The sequence below is a fragment of the Salvelinus fontinalis genome, chromosome 17 (assembly GCF_029448725.1).
Source record: "Salvelinus fontinalis isolate EN_2023a chromosome 17, ASM2944872v1, whole genome shotgun sequence".
NCBI classification, from domain to species: Eukaryota; Metazoa; Chordata; class Actinopteri; order Salmoniformes; family Salmonidae; genus Salvelinus; species Salvelinus fontinalis.
The window spans coordinates 20,362,230-20,381,377 of NC_074681.1; the positions used below are offsets into that span (position 1 = coordinate 20,362,230).

Consider the following 19,148-nt stretch of genomic DNA (forward strand, 5'->3'; position numbering starts at 1 on the left):
TACTCATATGTAACCCTAATGATTCTGATGCATTGTGAATAATGAGGCTGATAATAAGTCCTGAATATCTCCCTTGTTCTTATCCATATCTAGTCCATGACACGCAGAGCCCATTTTGCTTTCTAATGGTAATGATCTTTTCGTCAAAGAAGTTCATGAATTTATTACTGCTGATGTGAAAGCCATCCTCTCTTGGGGAATGTTGCTTTTTAGTTAGCTCTGCGACAGTATCAAAAATAAATTGTCATAAGGTGAATGCACCAATTTGTAAGTCGCTCTGGATAAGAGCGTCTGCTAAATGACTTAAATGTAATGTAATGTAAATTTTAACATCAGTGCTACAGTAGACATGATAACCCAGTAACAGCAGCCGTCTCTTTAGTACCAGTCAGCGGCCCACTGAGACGACAGAAAAGGTTTGGAAGACTAGGGAGAGGGATGCGGTTGCTATTGGAGATCTTGACTGCATGACGTCGTGGGAGGGCGTCATGGGAGGGACCTAATCGTGTGTGAGAGAGCGAGCGAGAGAGAGGGGGAAGAGGGAAAGGATATAGAGGGAGGGAGGAAAGGTATTGAGGAGTAAAACGGGGAGTATCGTTGAAATCAAACAGCAGTGTTTAAAACTACCCGACCGGAGATGGTCCCCCGACACACGAGCGCAGAGTAGTGGTCCTGTAGGGCATCTGAGGAGGCGAGAGGAAAGCTGGCGTTCCCTGCCGAAAAGTTAAACCTTTCTGAGGAGCTCAGCTGTCAAATGGGATTATTATTTCTATCCGGCGTTCAAGGGAAACTGCCCGCTGAAAGTCCATCCACATGAATTTATCCGACCAAAAAGAAGACGGAACACTCACTTTCCCTATTAAGGTAAATATAAATATATTTTAAAAAGAGGTTGTTTTGCAATATGCACGAGTAATTAATACATTTTCTTTATTTATTATTGAGCACCGCGCCCTAATCGTTAATTCACACCTCGACCGGTGTGGCTCGGTAGGCTGTTCTATATTAGACATAAGTTATCGGTACATTTTGATATCTCTTTCGAATATCGCTTTCCTTGTTTGGTGTTGTTTTTGGCTACTTGTGACTTTGAATGGAAATGGGTGAGCTTGGGTTTTCTGATTGAGAATAATATAATATGCTGGTTGTCTTCTGCGGTACCCAGCCTTCTTGCCACCCAGCTTCTCGCCTTCGCCTCATCACAGAGGCTTCAAGAGCGACCTCTTTCTAGCTGACAAGTAGCGACATGTCGCCTCTTTGTTTCTCTTTAGTTTGTTGCGTCGGTCAGCATGGAAGAGTGACCAATTTTGTGTGTTTATTTTATTGTTATTAACCAATTTGAGCCTTTATTAACGGCTACGGTTTTTCTCCACTATAGGCCTTTATCGAGCGTCGACCATCCAATTTCCATAAATCGGGCGATGTCATGACACCAGGTGGCGAGGCGGATGGACCGTTTAGAGATTACTCTACCGACCATTGAGTCGCTTCGTAGGAACCTGCTTCTCCCTTTAGCATTGTTGCAAAAAACATGAAATATTCATTATGTTTTACCCATTTGTTAATATTATGTGTTGACCCGTTTAAAACCCTATACAACCAAATTAAACGCCAGCACACTTTCAGGAACCATCTAGGATACAGGAATGTTTTGCTGGTTTCGATTTACCTTGACACATTTTCTCAGTGTTTGTTTGCTTAGACAAAAACAAGCACACGTGTAATACATTCATTAACCACAATGCTTTTCTTGTTGTTTTAATTAATTATTTGACCATACAGACAGGGCTTCTGGCAGCAGTTTGAATAGATCAGATCCGAGCTGAGGCCTAATTGTTTTGTTTGTGTATTTCTCTCAACACAGATGCTCTCTCTCTCCATCCCCCGGGAGGCATCATGTGTAGGCTGGTGTTCATTCCAACCAATTGACACATCCCTAATTGCTTCAAATCACACCCATGCACCCATTCATATTTAATGAGTTTATCAGTTCCTTTAAAAGTGATAGATATTTACTAAACATTTATACCTGGCTAATGAGACCATTATGACCAGCTAGATTAGGGTCTTCTTTTCAATCCATTCTCTCTTCCCACAAAGATAGATTAAGACTAATCTCAGCCACATGAAGTTAACCCACTGGGCACAGATGTCAATTCACAACATCTATTCCACGTCGTTCAACATAATGTAATTGAAATGATTTGGAAACAACCATGATTCAACCAACGTGTGTCCAGTGGGAACCTACTCAGACAGATACAGGGCCGACTGCTACACACAGCTGGTGAAACCAGTGTTTCTGTGTAGGCCTGGGTCTTGGACTTGGTCTGAAGAACTTAGGTCTGGTCCCGGTAGACCTCAGACAGTAAAACATATTCACCAATCCTGTGCAAGAAACCTGAAGCAATTTGAATCAAAAGAAAAAATCTATTTCCAATTTTAGTTTTCTCTCAATCAGTTGTCTTCACAACAGGCTTCAATCTTTTGTTCATTTCTACGTCAGCTGCTCCTTCAGATTAGCATCAAAAGCATGCCAACGTTGACGTGACGAGTGAGCCCTGTGGGAAAGCTTTGATTTCAGGCCTTGCTGCTGTGTTTTCCCAGATGCTGGCAGGCAGTATTGATTCAAACACAGCAGAACAAACTGTTCTATTTATGTTCTTCCTCTCCATGTTGTCTTTCAGTCCTGTGGGCTGTTGCTGGTCAGTAAGAGCCCTGTTAGCCAATGCCCTGGTTATCTGCAACCCTAGGCCTTGTGCATCTCAGCGGCACCAATGTGAGGTGACGTGAGTCAAGAGGCTATAGTAGGAGGATACTTGTCTGTTGTGCAGTTTATCTAGAGGATCATTCAGAGGGCTCTCGTTGCAGCTTCAAGATTGAGCGATCCTGCCCTTGGTAAGCATACCACATTGACCACTGCCATGTGAGTTTGTAGATTTGTTCACAGGTGATATCCCTTGAGTAAAGAGTGGAAGAGCTAGTCATTTGCATACTCCGAACATCTGTACCAGTGGAGGCTGCTGAGGGGAGGACGGCTCATAGTAATGTCTTCGACAGAGTAAATGGAATAGCATCAAAGGCATAAAAACCATTACCACGAGCCTGTCCTCCCCAATTAAAGTACCACCAACCTCCTGTGATCTGTACTTCCGTCCCAAACGTGCATGTAGCATTTACTGGCATATCTTTTTCCACATCTCCACAGGACCGGCCTGGTAGATGAGAGGAGAGAAAAGAGGAGAATCACATACAGTACCAGTCAAAAGTTTGGACACACCTACTGATTCAAAAGTTTTTCTTTATTTTTTACTATTTTCTACATTGTAGAATAATAGTGAAGACATCAAAACTATGAAATAACACATGGAATCATGTAGTAACCAAAAAAATGTTAAACAAATCAAAATATATTTTAGGTTCTTCAAAGTATGGAAATGCATTCCAGGTGACTACCTCATGAAGCTGGTTGAGAGAATGCCAAGAGTGTGCAAAGCTGTCATCAAAGCAAAGGGTGGCTTTGAAGAATCTCAAATATAAAATATATTTTGATTTGTTGAACACTTTTTTGGTTACTACATGATTCCATGTGTTATTTCATAGTTTTGATGTCTTCACTATTATTCTACAATGCAGAAAATAGTAAAAATAAAGAAAAGCCCTTGTCCAAACTTTGGACTGGTACTGTATATAATAGATATATTTATAAAATAATAATAACATAGAGTTAAAGTTGTGAGATGGGTTGTGGTTGGACTGATGCCTTTCTCTAGATGAATCAGAGATTGTGATGTGTCAGCACGAATGAAAAATTCACACTTCTTCGCTCTACTTCTCCTCTACCTCTCTCTCCTATTTCTCTCTCCTCTCTACCTTTCTGTCTGCTTTCTACCTCTTTTTCTCCCGTCTCCTCTCCTTTCTGTGCTATCCTGTTCTTTTCCTCTCCTCTTTTTATCTCTTCCATTTCCTCTCTCTCCTTTTGTCTCTTCCCTCCCTCTCCTCTTCCTCTGTCCCCTCTCTCCCTCTCCTCTCCATTCTACTGTCTCCCCATCTCCTATTTCTCCCCATCTCCTCTCAAATACATTTAGTCCATTAGGCTGCATTGTCATTTTTTTGTTGCATTATTCTCTTCCTGTTCTCAGATCTTCGTTCTAGCTCTGTAGATGACAAGGCAAAGTAGATGTTAATGTGTTGATTTGCAGCCCAATAGGAAATCCTCTGAAGTTGAAGTAGTAAAGAGGCTGACTGAGGTGCTGTTGCTGCTATGTCCCTGAGTGGCAGCAGTTATAAAGGATGAGGGAGATTGAGTGACAAGATGGCTGACATGATAGAAACTGGCAAACTGGCTCATCAGACCTGGAATGAAGGCTGAGGTAGGCAAGTTGTGGAATGGTCTGGAATGATTAGTTGTAGAAGGTGTGTTTAGTTTTGGGCAAAGAAGGTATTGGACAAGAGCATAAGCTTCCTTGGTTTTGGGCTATAGAACAAGGCTATTTTCGTTGCACAAAGAAAAGAAAATCGTCTTTGTGATTGAGAATCCCTTTTTGGCTCGAGTAAGGCTAGTAAAGTCATTAATGTCTCCTGGATGGCTGGCGAGAAAGAGAAAATGAATCAGTGTATCCAGACATTAATGACTTTTGTTGAAATCTGTCCATGGTAATGCTTTGACCTCAACTGTATCGCTAAGGGCTATGGCTACTGCTGTCTGCCTGTACACTATTATTTCATATCCCTGTTGGGCTGGGCAGCGGACCGTGCACAGACCTTTCAGGGAGCAGGTGCTCAAAATGTCAACTTGACGTCATCACGATGACTTGCGTGTAGTTGGTTCAGAACAACAACAAAAACTGTATAGAAAAAAACATCCCCACCACGACCCAAAGGGCACTTGGCGAGTGGGAGGGCAAGGGGGCAGGTGGGAGGGCAAGGGGGCAGGTGGGAGGGCAAGGGGGCAGGTGGGAGGGCACAGGTAGACCCTGTCTGAACACTTGCCTGCTGGGCAGATTTCAATTATGACTCTATTTGCATAGCATCACCTCTCACGACTCCAGAAGGTCAGAGGAATAGAGACCATTTGGGGACTGCAGGTGTGGCAGGGGAGTGTGATGTGTGTCTGTGTCTGAGAGACCAAGGGTATGTAGCTTTCTCACTCATCAAGACACTGTGTTCAAATCTAGGCCTCAAAGGGATGAAATGATCTATAAACAAGATGATGGATGGTTGGCTGTGTTTCTGACATGTTGTATTATAACAAGACAGTGTGATAACATCCCATTATTCAGTCTGGTGGTAGATTAGTTGCTATGCACCCGGCTGGATGAGGCGTCTGGCTATTGTGAAGATGGGGGGGCGATTTGTCAGTCTGTTATCTTTGGCAACTCTTTAACTTGTCACAGACACACACTTGCCCACAAGCCCGCACGGACATGCACACACACATGTGCACGCACCACGCACGCGCAAATGGCCGCCAGGACAAACAGACACCAGTTCACACACAGCACAGACACGCACAAACACAAACTTGCACAGCCACAAGGGCACACACAAACACTTTCTCATATCCCTCTTAGTGACAGGCATGACAGCACCATGGAGGACAATCTCTGTTTTTCTACTCCATTACGTTGGCTTTCAATTCCATTCACATCTTTATTGTCCCTCAAGGCGAAACTCATTTGGCGTCACAAATCTCATCTCCATCAGGAGCCAATGCAATGAATGGCTCATTACCAGTAGAATTGCTCAAAATGGCTACACTGGAAGACAGCCCCATGCATTTATTCTCTATGTGGAGTTGGAATTAGAATTCATCTTGATAATGTTGGAATACTCATATTCGTCATTGTATTATTGTAATATTATTGTCATATCTGTTGGCAGACATGAAAAAGGTTTAGCTGCACATACATGTCTTGCCCTCCTCTACTGAGGATTAAAGGTTGCTGTTTTTTGGGGGGGGGTTTCTCCAGAGAGAAAAATAATGTTAGCCTGGGTGCCAGTCTGTTTCTGCTTTAGCAATGATAGCAACATCATTTGCAAAAGCACAAACATGTCTGTGACCAGGCTACAATGGCATCAGTGTGGTTCTTTATTTTTGCGAGGCCATGTAGCCAGCAGCACCAGAGGTAATCAGATCTCAGAGGAGAGGACAGGGGTCATGTGACCAGGCCTAGCCCAGTGTCACCATGCAAGTGTGTGTACTCAGGAGGGACAGAACTGGATAAAAATACAAATGTTATCCTGAGGAATGATTACACAGAATGGCGATGACTAAGGTTTTACAATTAGAAGAATCTAAATCTAGCCTGCAGGATCCCGACAGCAGAGGCCAAAAACACGAATGAAGGAATTAGGCTGCTGCCAACATTGCATATAAGACATGTTTTGATGGTATGCTTACTTACAGCTTACATACAGTACATTGAGAATACGTATTCCAGGCATCACTTTATCAATAGATAGATGGATTATTATATTCCTATGGTTGTTTCAAGCACATCACAGGACATACCGTCAGCTGAACGGTATTACAGTGCCTGTCTGATGAATTAATTTTCCTCTTCCTGAAGAGCTAGAGATGTGTCTTACTAATGACATGAAAGTAAATGACGAAGACGAAGGTTGTCTCTGTTGTCAGGGAACTTCTATCGCTCTTTCTTCTCCTCCTCCAGAAGCTGCTTCACTAATTGGCTGCTGTTGCTCCCGTCAGGCAGCAGCGTCTCAGGTTTCACTATGTGGCTCGCTTGATTGGCTTTTAATCGTTCATTTGCTCAGGGAGGAGAGGAGGGCTGAGAGAGAGGAGAGGAGGGCTGAGAGAGAGGAGAGGAGGGCTGAGAGAGAGGACAATGTATGACCATATTAGAAACGCATATTTCCCTTAGATTACAGACCCACAAAGAATTTAAAAACAAACCCAGTTTTGATAAACTTCTATATCTACTGGGTGAAATACCATAGTGTGCCATCATAGCAGCAAGATTTGTGACCACAAGAAAAGGGCAACCAGTGAAGATCAAACACCATTGTAAATACGGCCCATGTTTATGTTTATTTATTTTCCCTTTTGTACTTGAACTATTTGCACATCATTACAACACTGTATATAGACATAATATTGATTGATGTACATAGAACATACAGTTTGTACTGTAGCAACTGCATCCAGTTTGGATGGAGGTTTCTGGCAGTAAAAATAGGTTTTATTGTCACATACACCAGATAAGTGCAGTAAAATGTGTTGCTTTACAGGGTGAGCCATAGTATTACAGCACCCCTGGAGCAAATTAGGGTTAAGTGCCTTGCTCAAGGGCACATAAACACATTTCCCGCCTTGTCGGCTAGGGTGTTCAAACCAGCGACCTTTCAGCCACTGGCCCAACACTCAGCCCATACAGGTGTACATGTACCTGCCGCCCATACAGGTGTACATGTACCTGCCGCCCATACAGGTGTACATGTACCTGCCGCCCATACAGGATTACATGTACCTGCCGCCCATACAGGTGTACATGTACCTGCCGCCCATACAGGTGTACATGTACCTGCCGCCCATACAGGTGTACATGTACCTGTCGCCCATACAGGTGTACATGTACCTGCCGCCCATACAGGTGTACATGTACCTGCCGCCCATACAGGTGTACATGTACCTGTCGCCCATACAGGTGTACATGTACCTGTCGCCCATACAGGTGTACATGTACCTGTCGCCCCTACAGGTGCACATGTACCTGCCGCCCATACAGGTGTACATGTACCTGCCGCCCATACAGGATTACATGTACCTGCCGCCCATACAGGTGTACATGTACCTGCCGCCCATACAGGTGTACATGTACCTGTCGCCCATACAGGTGTACATGTACCTGTCGCCCATACAGGTGTACATGTACCTGTCGCCCATACAGGATTACATGTACCTGCCGCCCATACAGGTGTACATGTACCTGTCGCCCATACAGGATTACATGTACCTGTCGCCCATACAGGATTACATGTACCTGCCGCCCATACAGGATTACATGTACCTGTCGCCCATACAGGTGTACATGTACCTGCCGCCCATACAGGTGTACATGTACCTGCCGCCCCTACAGGTGTACATGTACCTGTCGCCCATACAGGATTACATGTACCTGCCGCCCATACAGGTGTACATGTACCTGCCGCCCCTACAGGTGTACATGTACCTGCCGACCATACAGGTGTACATGTACCTGCCGCCCATACAGGTGTACATGTACCTGTCGCCCATACAGGTGTACATGTACCTGTCGCCCATACAGGATTACATGTACCTGTCGCCCATACAGGATTACATGTACCTGTCGCCCATACAGGATTACATGTACCTGTCGCCCATACAGGATTACATGTACCTGTCGCCCATACAGGATTACATGTACCTGTCGCCCATACAGGATTACATGTACCTGTCGCCCATACAGGTGTACATGTACCTGCCGCCCCTACAGGTGTACATGTACCTGCCGCCCCTACAGGTGTACATGTACCTGCCGCCCCTACAGGTGTACATGTACCTGCCGCCCATACAGGTGTACATGTACCCTGAATGAACAGACAGACAGAGAGACAAACCTAGGACTTGTTTTAATGATAGAGACAGCAGGGATGTGGATGTTGACAGGTCTGAAGTGTTCCTCTGGTTATTGGTGGGGGACATTTGCCTGTTTCTCTCTGTTGAAGCTGTTTATCCCAGAGAAAGTGATGTTTAGTCTTAGGAATTAGCATCATCTCTCTCTGTCAGTGAGAATGTGTTTTAGTGTGGGTGTGTGTGTTTGCAGTGTGTGAATGAATGTGTGTGAAGGCTGTGATAATGATTCTTGTCCATATACAGCTTTTTATGATCAGAGACTCTTTACAAGTATTAACATGTCAGCTATATGAAAGTGAGCATGTTGAATACAGCAATGATTCCCTGTCCTTTTTGTTGTGTGGCCCACCTAAGTCTAAAGGAGTCAAACCAACAGCAGTGTTTTGAAAAAAAGAAAGACAAAAAAAGTATTTTGTTTTATTATATATTTTTTTTTACAAAGGACTGACTTATTCCGTCTTGAGCCTTGCCCTCAAAAGCACCAGCTGATTACCTTGGGATCATTTTGAGTACAATATCTTGTCCCAGTCATCATGAAATCTCTCCTCCTAACAGTATCTTCCCTCTTCACTTTAACTACAACAGATAAAAGAGATGCAAAACCTAGGTTACCATGGAAACAAAGGTCACATGGTCACCATCATATCCTGGACAATTCCGTTTGATTTGAAAGTCATATTTATCCAATCTGCATTATGCTACAGTCTCCCAAAAATTCACCAATTCAATTGAACAGCCACACTGTGCTTTGAACTATTCTGCATAGGCCTGGTTGCCTGTAAGTAAATGTTTCCCTTCCTTCTTAACCAATTGTGTAATCCGGCCTATATGTACTTTAATACCATTTGGTGCTATGTTTCCTGGGTTTTAAAAGCCAGTCCATCTGTTGGCTCCATCTGAGGGCACATACTGTACAGTCAGTGAGCAGATGCCAGTAGTTCCTCCGTGTCTGTCCTTGAAACCCCTTTTAGCTGAGTAGGCTTACTGTACGGGACAGTACACCACCGCTTTGGAGATATTAATGTGACCACAACACTGCACTAAGCACTTGACTTCACCACCAATGTGAATCAGGTTGGTTAAACCCTTTGGTGCAGTCAGTGTGGGCTGTTTGGGTCGGATAAGGAGAAGGTCCTCTGTAGCTCAGTTGGTAGAGCATGGCGCTTGCAATGCCAGGATAGTAGGTTTGATTCCTGGGACCACCCATATGTTAAATGTGTGCATGCATGACTGTAAGTTTCTTTGCTAAATGGCATGAATCATGCTTTCACGGATCAATGAGAGGACTGGTGCAGGTGCTAGGAGTACTGTACATCTTGAGAATGCAGCCAAGAAAGTAGAGTTTTTGCCACATAGCTACAGCCACTGCTGAGCTCAAACTCAGGCAGGGAGGTCTTTAGGCTCCTGCTATGGGGACTTAAGTGGTCGAGAGGAAATCGAATACTGAGATTAGTTGAAGGAAAACAAAGCGTATGCCATACATGGCTACACACACACACACACACACACACTCAGGAAGCTTAACACACAGTCTTTCTAAGCCCTTCAGTGCCCATTCCTCCTCTCCAAACCCCAGAGAGGAACGATCACTAAATGCAGCATCAACCACAAGCCAAGCGGAAGCTCCCTACGGTTCGAAGGGAATACATTTTTTAAAATATATTCATTCTCGGAAGTGTGATTTAAGGATCACTCATCCTGGCTCGCAGCTTAACATGAGTAAATGGGGTAATCTCTTGATGGCTTCTGGTTTGGGAATGTTTGAGCTTGATAACGTTCCTTATTCCCAAATATTCCTTCCTGTAGGAACTGGTATTAATTCTGTTTGATACAGTTCTGTACTTGTATGTTATTGCTAGTGGGAATAGCTAATACTGGGAATTTCTAAATACTGCTATATAACTCAGGAACATTAATATTGCAGTTTTGTTAAGGGACCCTGGTCTGAATCTTTATTGGTATGCAGAGGAGTGAACAGTGCTCCTGCTAGGAGACTGACGGCTAGGAGACTGACGGCTAGGAGACTGACGGCTAGGAGACTGACGGCTAGGAGACTGACGGCTAGGAGACTGACGGCTAGGAGACTGACGGTTATCTAGTCTTGTCAGGAAAGGCTTGGATGGCTTGTGAAGTGGGAATCACAGGAACACAAAGACAACAGCTCCCCTGCACAAAATGTAACCGAGGCCGACGCAGCATCAGCCTGCTGTAAGACGTGCCCCATCCTTGGCTGCTTCTCTCTCTCTGTGTGTGTGTGTGTTTGTGTGTGTGAAAGAGAGGCTGAGAGAGTGAGTGTCGGTCGAACCCCATGATGCTTTGCCATCTGCCGTGTGTGTATGTGTCCACATGTACGTTTGTGTGTGTGTGTACGTGCATGTGTGAATGACTGTCTCTTTGCCAGCAGGGTCTAGATGCTCCAGAAGCCTCTCCCTGGCCTTACTGCAGCTCCGTCTCTATACCACATCATAGGAGCTGCTCTTGCCCAAAGACACACATTTTCTGGGCTGAAAATGATTGCAACTGTATGGAACTATACATGCATGTTGTTACGCACGCCTCTGAGAAGAGGGAACGCAACTCCCTGCTACAACTCAACTCTCTGAAGTGCAAGAGGTATGGACTGTAGGTGCGAGTAAGGATGACACAAAAGCAGAATTTACCGTTTACTAGAATTTATTTTCTTACACGGTAATATGGGGAAAAGGGGCTGGACGGAACCAAAGCAAAGAAAGTAAATATCAAAGTTCCCCCTCTCCTATCTAACCTGCCTACCCACTTAACTTACCTAACTTAACACCGCCTGGTGCCCTAACCAAAATACAGGGGGTGGTCCGCCCAGGTCTTACCTAGTGTGCCTAGACAGTAAATATACTACGGGTATATGTATGCCCGCGGGCCTCTTGCCTAAGCACTCCCAAAGTGCCTTCTCCTTCCCCCCTGGGAACAAATGAAACAGAGTAATTATTAATGATTTCACAAACACTCACAAACACAGGACATAGCAAAACTGCTACCAACAACAACAGTACATACCACACTTTCTGATACACAACCAACACTATATCACAATCTAATTTTTCTCTCTCAATCTCCAAATCTCTACTCCAAATCTCCAAATCTCTACTCCAAATCTCCAAATCTCTACTCCAAATCTCCAAATCTCTACTCAATCTCCAAATCTCTACTCCAAATCTCCAAATCTCTACTCCAAATCTCCAAATCTCTACTCAATCTCCAAATCTCTACTCCAAATCTCCAAATCTCTACTCAATCTCCAAATCTCTACTCCAAATCTCCAAATCTCTACTCCAAATCTCCAAATCTCTACTCCAAATCTCCAAATCTCTACTCAATCTCCAAATCTCTACTCCAAATCTCCAAATCTCTACTCCAAATCTCCAAATCTCTACTCCAAATCTCCAAATCTCTACTCCAAATCTCCAAATCTCTACTCCAAATCTCTACTCCAAATCTCTACTCCAAATCTCATCTCTACTCCAAATCTCTACTCCAAATCTCATCTCTACTCCAAATCTCATCTCTCTCCTCTCTACTCCAAATCTCATCTCTCTCATCTCTCTCCTCTCTCCTCTCTCCTCTCTACTCTCTACTCTCTACTCTCTACTCTCTACTCTCTACTCTCTACTCTCTACTCTCTACTCTCTACTCTCTACTCTCTACTCTCTACTCCAAATCTCATCTCTCTCATCTCTCTCCTCTCTCTCCTCTCTCAATCTCTTTTGGGCAGAACACTGGCTTTTATCTTCAGGTGGCAATGGTGATTAGAGTCAGCTGCTTCTTGACGAGGGGGCGGGGTCAGCTCCAATCACCAATTAGCCTGGGGTTGACCAATCAGCTGGTTGGGGAGTACTTCAGGAAGCCATCTCCTGAAACACACACTCAAATACAAAACAGAACACAGAAACTGGGGAACGTAACACATGTGTATATGAATAGATTCACAAAGTGTATACATACTACAGTAGGAAATCTGTAATGATATGGAAGCAAAGCCCCCTCCATCAGTTTGTGTGTGCTTGTGCATGTGTACTACAGTGTGTGGGGTTTTGTGTAGTCTGATTTTCTATCACAAAACTCATGTCTGTTCACCTGTATTGGTCTGGAGACACTCCTCATCAGTCTGTTCACCTGTATTGGTCTGGAGACACTCCTCATCAGTCTGTTCACCTGTATTGGTCTGGAGACACTCCTCATCAGTCTGTTCACCTGTATTGGTCTGGAGACATTCCTCGTCAGTCTGTTCACCTGTATTGGTCTGGAGACACTCCTCATCAGTCTGTTCACCTGTATTGGTCTGGAGACACTCCTCATCAGTCTGTACACCTGTATTGGTCAGAAGACACTCCTCATCAGTCTGTACACCTGTATTGGTCAGAAGACACTCCTCATCAGTCTGTTCACCTGTATTGGTCTGGAGACACTCCTCATCAGTCTGTTCACCTGTATTGGTCTGGAGACACTCCTCATCAGTCTGTTCACCTGTATTGGTCTGGAGACACTCCTCATCAGTCTGTTCACCTGTATTGGTCTGGAGACATTCCTCATCAGTCTGTTCACCTGTATTGGTCTGGAGACACTCCTCATCAGTCTGTTCACCTGTATTGGTCTGGAGACACTCCTCATCAGTCTGTTCACCTGTATTGGTCTGGAGACATTCCTCATCAGTCTGTTCACCTGTATTGGTCAGGAGACACTCCTCATCAGTCTGTTCACCTGTATTGGTCTGGAGACACTCCTCATCAGTCTGTTCACCTGTATTGGTCTGGAGACACTCCTCATCAGTCTGTTCACCTGTATTGGTCAGAAGACACTCCTCATGGTTGCTCTCCTGTAGCTACTAACTGCTGTAGCTAGCTATCTCCCAGCTACTGCTTGGCCATAAACCTACCCAAAGAAACAGATCCTGCTTGTGATCTCACGTCTCACTGGCTGATTTGTTGTCATGGAGACAGGGCCCGTAGAGACTCAGCCCGACTGTGGTCCAAGGCATGCTGGGTAAGAGGAAGGGGTGGGGTATAGGGGAGGGTGAGGTGATAAAAACCAAACAGTGGAACAGGAAAGTTTATGCTTAGGATCATAATTGAGACATTACTATGAATTACCCTTAATTTGCTGTTAGATTCCTTACGAGGTATCTCGCAAACTGAAAATAACTTAGCCTTGAACAGGGTGGGGCTCACAGAAAGGCTGTATGTGTGTGTGTGTGTGTGTGTGTGTGTGTGTGTGTGTGTGTGTGTGTGTGTGTGTGTGTGTGTGTGTGTTATGAGGTTGCACATACCCTCAGGTAATGATAACTCATCTCCTCCTACCTGTGTTGTTGCAGGTCCACTGGATGGTCACACTCAGGATTCCACAGAGCAGGCCATGATGCCTCAGCCAGGGCTGTAGGGAACACCCAGAGGTAAGGACACACACATGGCCCTGATGCATGGTACTGCTGATGTAGTATATGCTGTGTGTAGGTACAGTACAGTAATATCTCCATACTTGGTTGGTGAATAAGTTAAAGGGATACTAATGAGGCCCTTTATCCACTTCCCTAGAATCAAATGATACCATTTGTATGTCTCTGTCCAGTATGAAGGAAGTTAGCATTGGCTTGTGAAACTACCTCCAACATGCTAGCATGAGCAGAAAGCATGAACGCATCTGCTAGCATGAGCAGATACCCATAGACTTCCAGTCATTGCACTAACGTTAGTTAGCAATTGCGCTAGCACAACTTAGCAACTTCCTTCAAACTGCACGCAGAGACATACAACTGGTATCCACAAGTTCATCTGACTCTGGGGAAGTGGAAAAGTGCATCGTTGCCAAAATCCTTTAAAGGAACATGTGCCATGGTTGAGCATGAAAGCACAGAGGCAAATAGGCCATTCTGACTGCCAGCCAACAGGGTCAATGCAGTGGGAGTAGAGATGGGTTTTAGAGGATTAACAAGTGTTAGGACAGATCCTGGCAAGGCCTGCAGTACAGTAGCTAGGAATGTTTCTCCATTCACAGATAGACTTACTGTAAGCCCCTTTGTTTAACTGTGTTAGTGGACCACAGTCGGGCAGCTGTTGCGGCTGGGGAACGGATCGTGGTGAAAGAGAAGGATCAAAGATTTAGATAGCAGGTTAAATACAAGCGAGAGGAAGAGACAGGAGGAAGGAGACACGGGGGTGGGGGGGGGGGGGTAAACAGAGAGATGGAGAGACAGGGGACAGGGAAGGATCACAGGTTTAGATAGCAGGTTAACTACAAGATGGAGAGACAGGGGACAGGGAAGGATCACGGGTTTAGACAGCAGGTTAACTACAAGATGGAGAGACAGGGGACAGGGAAGGATCACGGGTTTAGACAGCAGGTTAACTACAAGATGGAGAGACAGGGGACAGGGAAGGATCACGGGTTTAGATAGCAGGTTAACTACAAGATGGAGAGACAGGGGACAGGGAAGGATCACGGGTTTAGACAGCAGGTTAACTACAAGATGGAGAGACAGGGGACAGGGAAGGATCACGGGTTTAGATAGCAGGTTAACTACAAGATGGAGAGACAGGGGACAGGGAAGGATCACGGGTTTAGACAGCAGGTTAACTACAAGATGGAGAGACAGGGGACAGGGAAGGCGGAGCTGGGCATGATGAGATGTGGTGAGACGGGACAGAGAGACAGAGACGGGACAGGGGACATGTAGACAGGGGACAGCGAGACCGATATACAGGGAGACAAGGAGAAAGACAGGAAACAGAGGGACAGAGGGACAGAGGGACAGAGGGACAGAGGGACAGAGGGACAGACAGTAAGGAGACAGAGAGACAAGGTACAGAGAGACAAGGTACAGACAGTAAGGAGACAGAGAGACAAGGTACAGACAGTAAGGAGACAGAGAGACAAGGTACAGACAGTAAGGAGACAGAGAGACAAGGTACAGACAGTAAGGAGACAGAGAGACAAGGTACAGACAGTAAGGAGACAGAGAGACAAGGTACAGACAGTAAGGAGACAGAGAGACAAGGTACAGACAGTAAGGAGACAGAGAGACAAGGTACAGACAGTAAGGAGACAGAGAGACAAGGTACAGACAGTAAGGAGACAGAGAGACAAGGTACAGACAGTAAGGAGACAGAGAGACAAGGTACAGACAGTAAGGAGACAGAGAGACAAGGTACAGACAGTAAGGAGACAGAGAGACAAGGTACAGACAGTAAGGAGACAGAGAGACAGAAAGTTAGAAGGGTGAAGGGATATAGGAGGAGACATGTATGAGATGAGAGAAGGGTAGACAAGAACAGGGGCTTGATTAGAGTGACAGACCACTCAAGATGTAATTAGATCAGGACCAATTCGCAACAGTGGGAAAGAAGTAATTCCAAAATGAATTTATTTCATCAGAAATTTCTCTAACCCTTTTACCACGCTACCGTGTAGAATCAGCCCAGTTTCTGCCAGTCAGGCAGTTCAACACAGGACCCACATTGACGAGGACGAGGCATATATTTGCTTCTTATCATCCCCTGCATCATGCTGATGATGCTCGCCAATAAATTGAGTTTCTTTAAGAGGAGAATTCATTGCGCTGCTGGAATGGTACTTGAATGAGCTCTGATTAGGTTGCAGCTATTAGGTTATTGAATTGAAAAGTAAATCCTGAAAGCTTTTCTATTCCATATCTATTAGGAAGTGCTCTCAGAGCCTAGATAAGAGAGAGGGGGAAGCAGGGAAGTAGCGCTCCATGAAATATATGTCAGATGGACAGATACGTTTATAGACTAGTTATATTTAGAGCTCAAACAGGGTTATAGAGCCAGACGTTAATTCCTTTTAATGTGTCATTAGCCCGTCAGTCTGATAAGCGCTGGATAATTCCATATACATATTAATATGGAACACTCCTCCAGAATGGTAGGACGTCTCTGTATTAGGATCACAGTCAACCCTTTCACTGGACGTGGAAAACTGTTGATAACTTTGGGAAGTGTAGGACGTGTGTGTGTGGGTGGGTAGGTGTGCGCACACACATGTGTACTTGTGTGTGTTCCTCTAATCATCTTTATGTGTCTGTCTCTGTCTCTCTCTGTGTGTCTCTCTCTGTGTGTCTCTCTCTCTGTCTGACTGTATGTCTCGCTGTGTCTCTCTGTATGTCTCTTTGTGTGTATTCCATCAGTTCTGAACAGGAAAAAATGTGTGTATGCTATCGTGCAGATAAGGAGGGGGGGATAGATGTGACCAGAGGAGTTATTGACTCCTGGGCAGGGAGCTTCTGCAGAGCTCGGCTCTGAAACACCCAGCTCAGAGGAGTCAGGCCCAATCCCCTTGGTTGGACTAGGATTACCCACAGGACATCTATTATAGGGGGGCTTTACCGTCCAACATAATGGACACTCTTATTGAATATTGCATGGTGCCCGGATGGCCAAACACACCTTTTGCTTTAATATCCTCTTTAGCTGAGTGTTTCCCTATTAGGGGCACAGAGACATGGTTTCCATGTGTTTGATTCCATTCTCTCTGTTCCAAACATTATTATGAGCCGTCCTCCCCTCAGCAGCCTCCACTGCTATGTACACCTTTTATGTTTATGTGGCCAGTGGAGGTAAACTGTTCCAGTAGAAAGGCTATTACAGCAGTGGCTGAAGAGGCTGAATATGTCTGTACTGGGATAGTAACATACAGAACAATAATATTTGGAATTGCATCAAACACATGGAAACCATGTGTTTGATGTATTTGATATCATTCCACCAATTCCGCACCAGCCATTACCATGAGCCCGTCCTCCCCAATTAAGGTGACACCAGCCTCCTGTGCTGTATACACATGCAGATGCTTGCTTGACCTCTAAAGAGTTTTTCATTCAATTGACCTAGTCTGCTTTCATCATCGGCTATGTTAATTGTTCTTCAAAAGTATGTTTTCTCCCTCATATGTATTTGTACGTATTTCTTTAAATTTGTTTGTTTGTTTATTCAGAGTGCCAAGCCCTGCTGAGGGAAGTTTCCCCCCCACCCCCCACCTCCATCCACTATTGCAGGAGGTACCATGGTTCCCCTCAGGCCAGGTGGAACCGTAGCCCAGTCCAGGGCGACTCGTACTAGGTACGGACTCTGCTTCTACCCCCCTTGTCTGCTACTGCCACTGCTGGTGCTCACATCCCTGCCCAGCCTGTCTGAGGCGGTGGGTAAGTAACACATTACAGATATACTGTACGTTAGTTCATGTGTCTGTCCATCTGTATGATGTTTGTTGAGATATTTATGTGTAGGTTTGTCAGTTTGTCTAAATGGCTGTCTGTATAACTGTCAGTTAGTTGAGATATTTATGTGTAGGTTTGTCTAAATGGCTGTCTGTGCCTCTACTGTATCTATCTATCTCTCTATATCTTTGTTCTCTCTGTTTATCTCCCTCATTCTCTACCTCCCTCCCTCTTTCTCCTTCTCTGCTGACTGACAGCTGTAACAGTGAGTTGTGCTGGTCAGCGCTAGCTGCAGTGAGTGGTGACGTGGTGTTGATGACCATCTTCCTGTCTGCCTGTCTATTTTGCAGTGATAGGTGTTTAACAAGCTCTGTAATGCACTGAAAAACGGTGAACACACGTCAGCACATACTCAATCTTCACCTTTATCAAAGTATCATGTCTTCATATGTCTGGTCTTGTGGATTTTAAATGAGACAGGGGAACATAGAACACATCTCATTTTAACCCTGCAACACTGAAAACGCTATGGAAGTATGTGACATTCAAGAACAGAAATATTTTTTTAACAAACTGGTGAGTAATGTGGGGTTGTCAGCACGGACTCAGTCAATCATCACATTTAGGCTATTGTATGAAAGCACGTCTTGATATGTCTTACAGTTCTAACGTGCTGACTAGACTGGGAATGCACTATGTCCTCCTGCGCCATTGAGTGCATTTTTCTTTTGTTCATCCACACCAGAAGTGATCAGGACACGCAAGTTGAAATATCAAAACAAACTCTGAACCAACTATATTAATTTGGGGACAGGTCGAAACACATAAAACACTCATGGCCATTTAGCTAGCTAGCTTGCTGTTGCTATCAAATTTGTCCTGGGATATAACATTGGATTGTTTTTTTACCTAAAATGCACAAGGTCCTTTTTTTCTGGATCTTTGAAGAATTTCAACCCATTTTCACACAAAATCGTGTGTTCTCTACTCCGACCAACTAATCCACAGATAAAAGGGGAAACCTAGTTAGTTTTTAGTAATCCTCTCCTCCTTCAGTCTTCTTCTGTGGACTTCATATGGTGGTTGGCAACCAGCTTTAAGGTGCATTACCACCACCATCTGGACTGGAGTATGGACCTCAGTTCTTCTTTCAATCACCCACGTGGGTATATGCTCCTAAAAACCAATGAGGAGAGGCGGGACTTGCAGTGCATCATGCGTCAAAAATAGAGCTAAGTTCTATTTTAGCGCCTGGTAACACAGGTGCTTGTTGACGCACGAAAGCAGTTTAGATGAAAATATTGAATAACATGTATGTGTACATTTATT

At 44.6% G+C, this 19,148-nt stretch overlaps 1 protein-coding gene across 5 annotated transcripts in view; it reads left to right on the top strand.

Annotated features, from left to right (window-relative positions):
• The first annotated feature begins 519 nt into the window (after positions 1-519).
• Positions 520-19,148, top strand: part of LOC129813934 (receptor-type tyrosine-protein phosphatase S-like) — a 120,600-nt gene continuing 101,971 nt past the window's right edge. For 2 of the 5 annotated variants that reach the window (XM_055866579.1, XM_055866578.1), the window contains exons 1-3: positions 526-864; positions 13,962-14,039; positions 17,597-17,804. In XM_055866579.1, coding sequence (XP_055722554.1) covers positions 17,666-17,804 — 139 coding nt within the window. In that variant the 5' untranslated portion in view covers positions 526-864; positions 13,962-14,039; positions 17,597-17,665. Of the gene's footprint in view, positions 865-13,961; positions 14,040-17,596; positions 17,805-19,148 lie in introns of all 5 variants that reach the window. The other 3 variants (XM_055866582.1, XM_055866580.1, XM_055866581.1) reach the window with 2 other exon arrangements.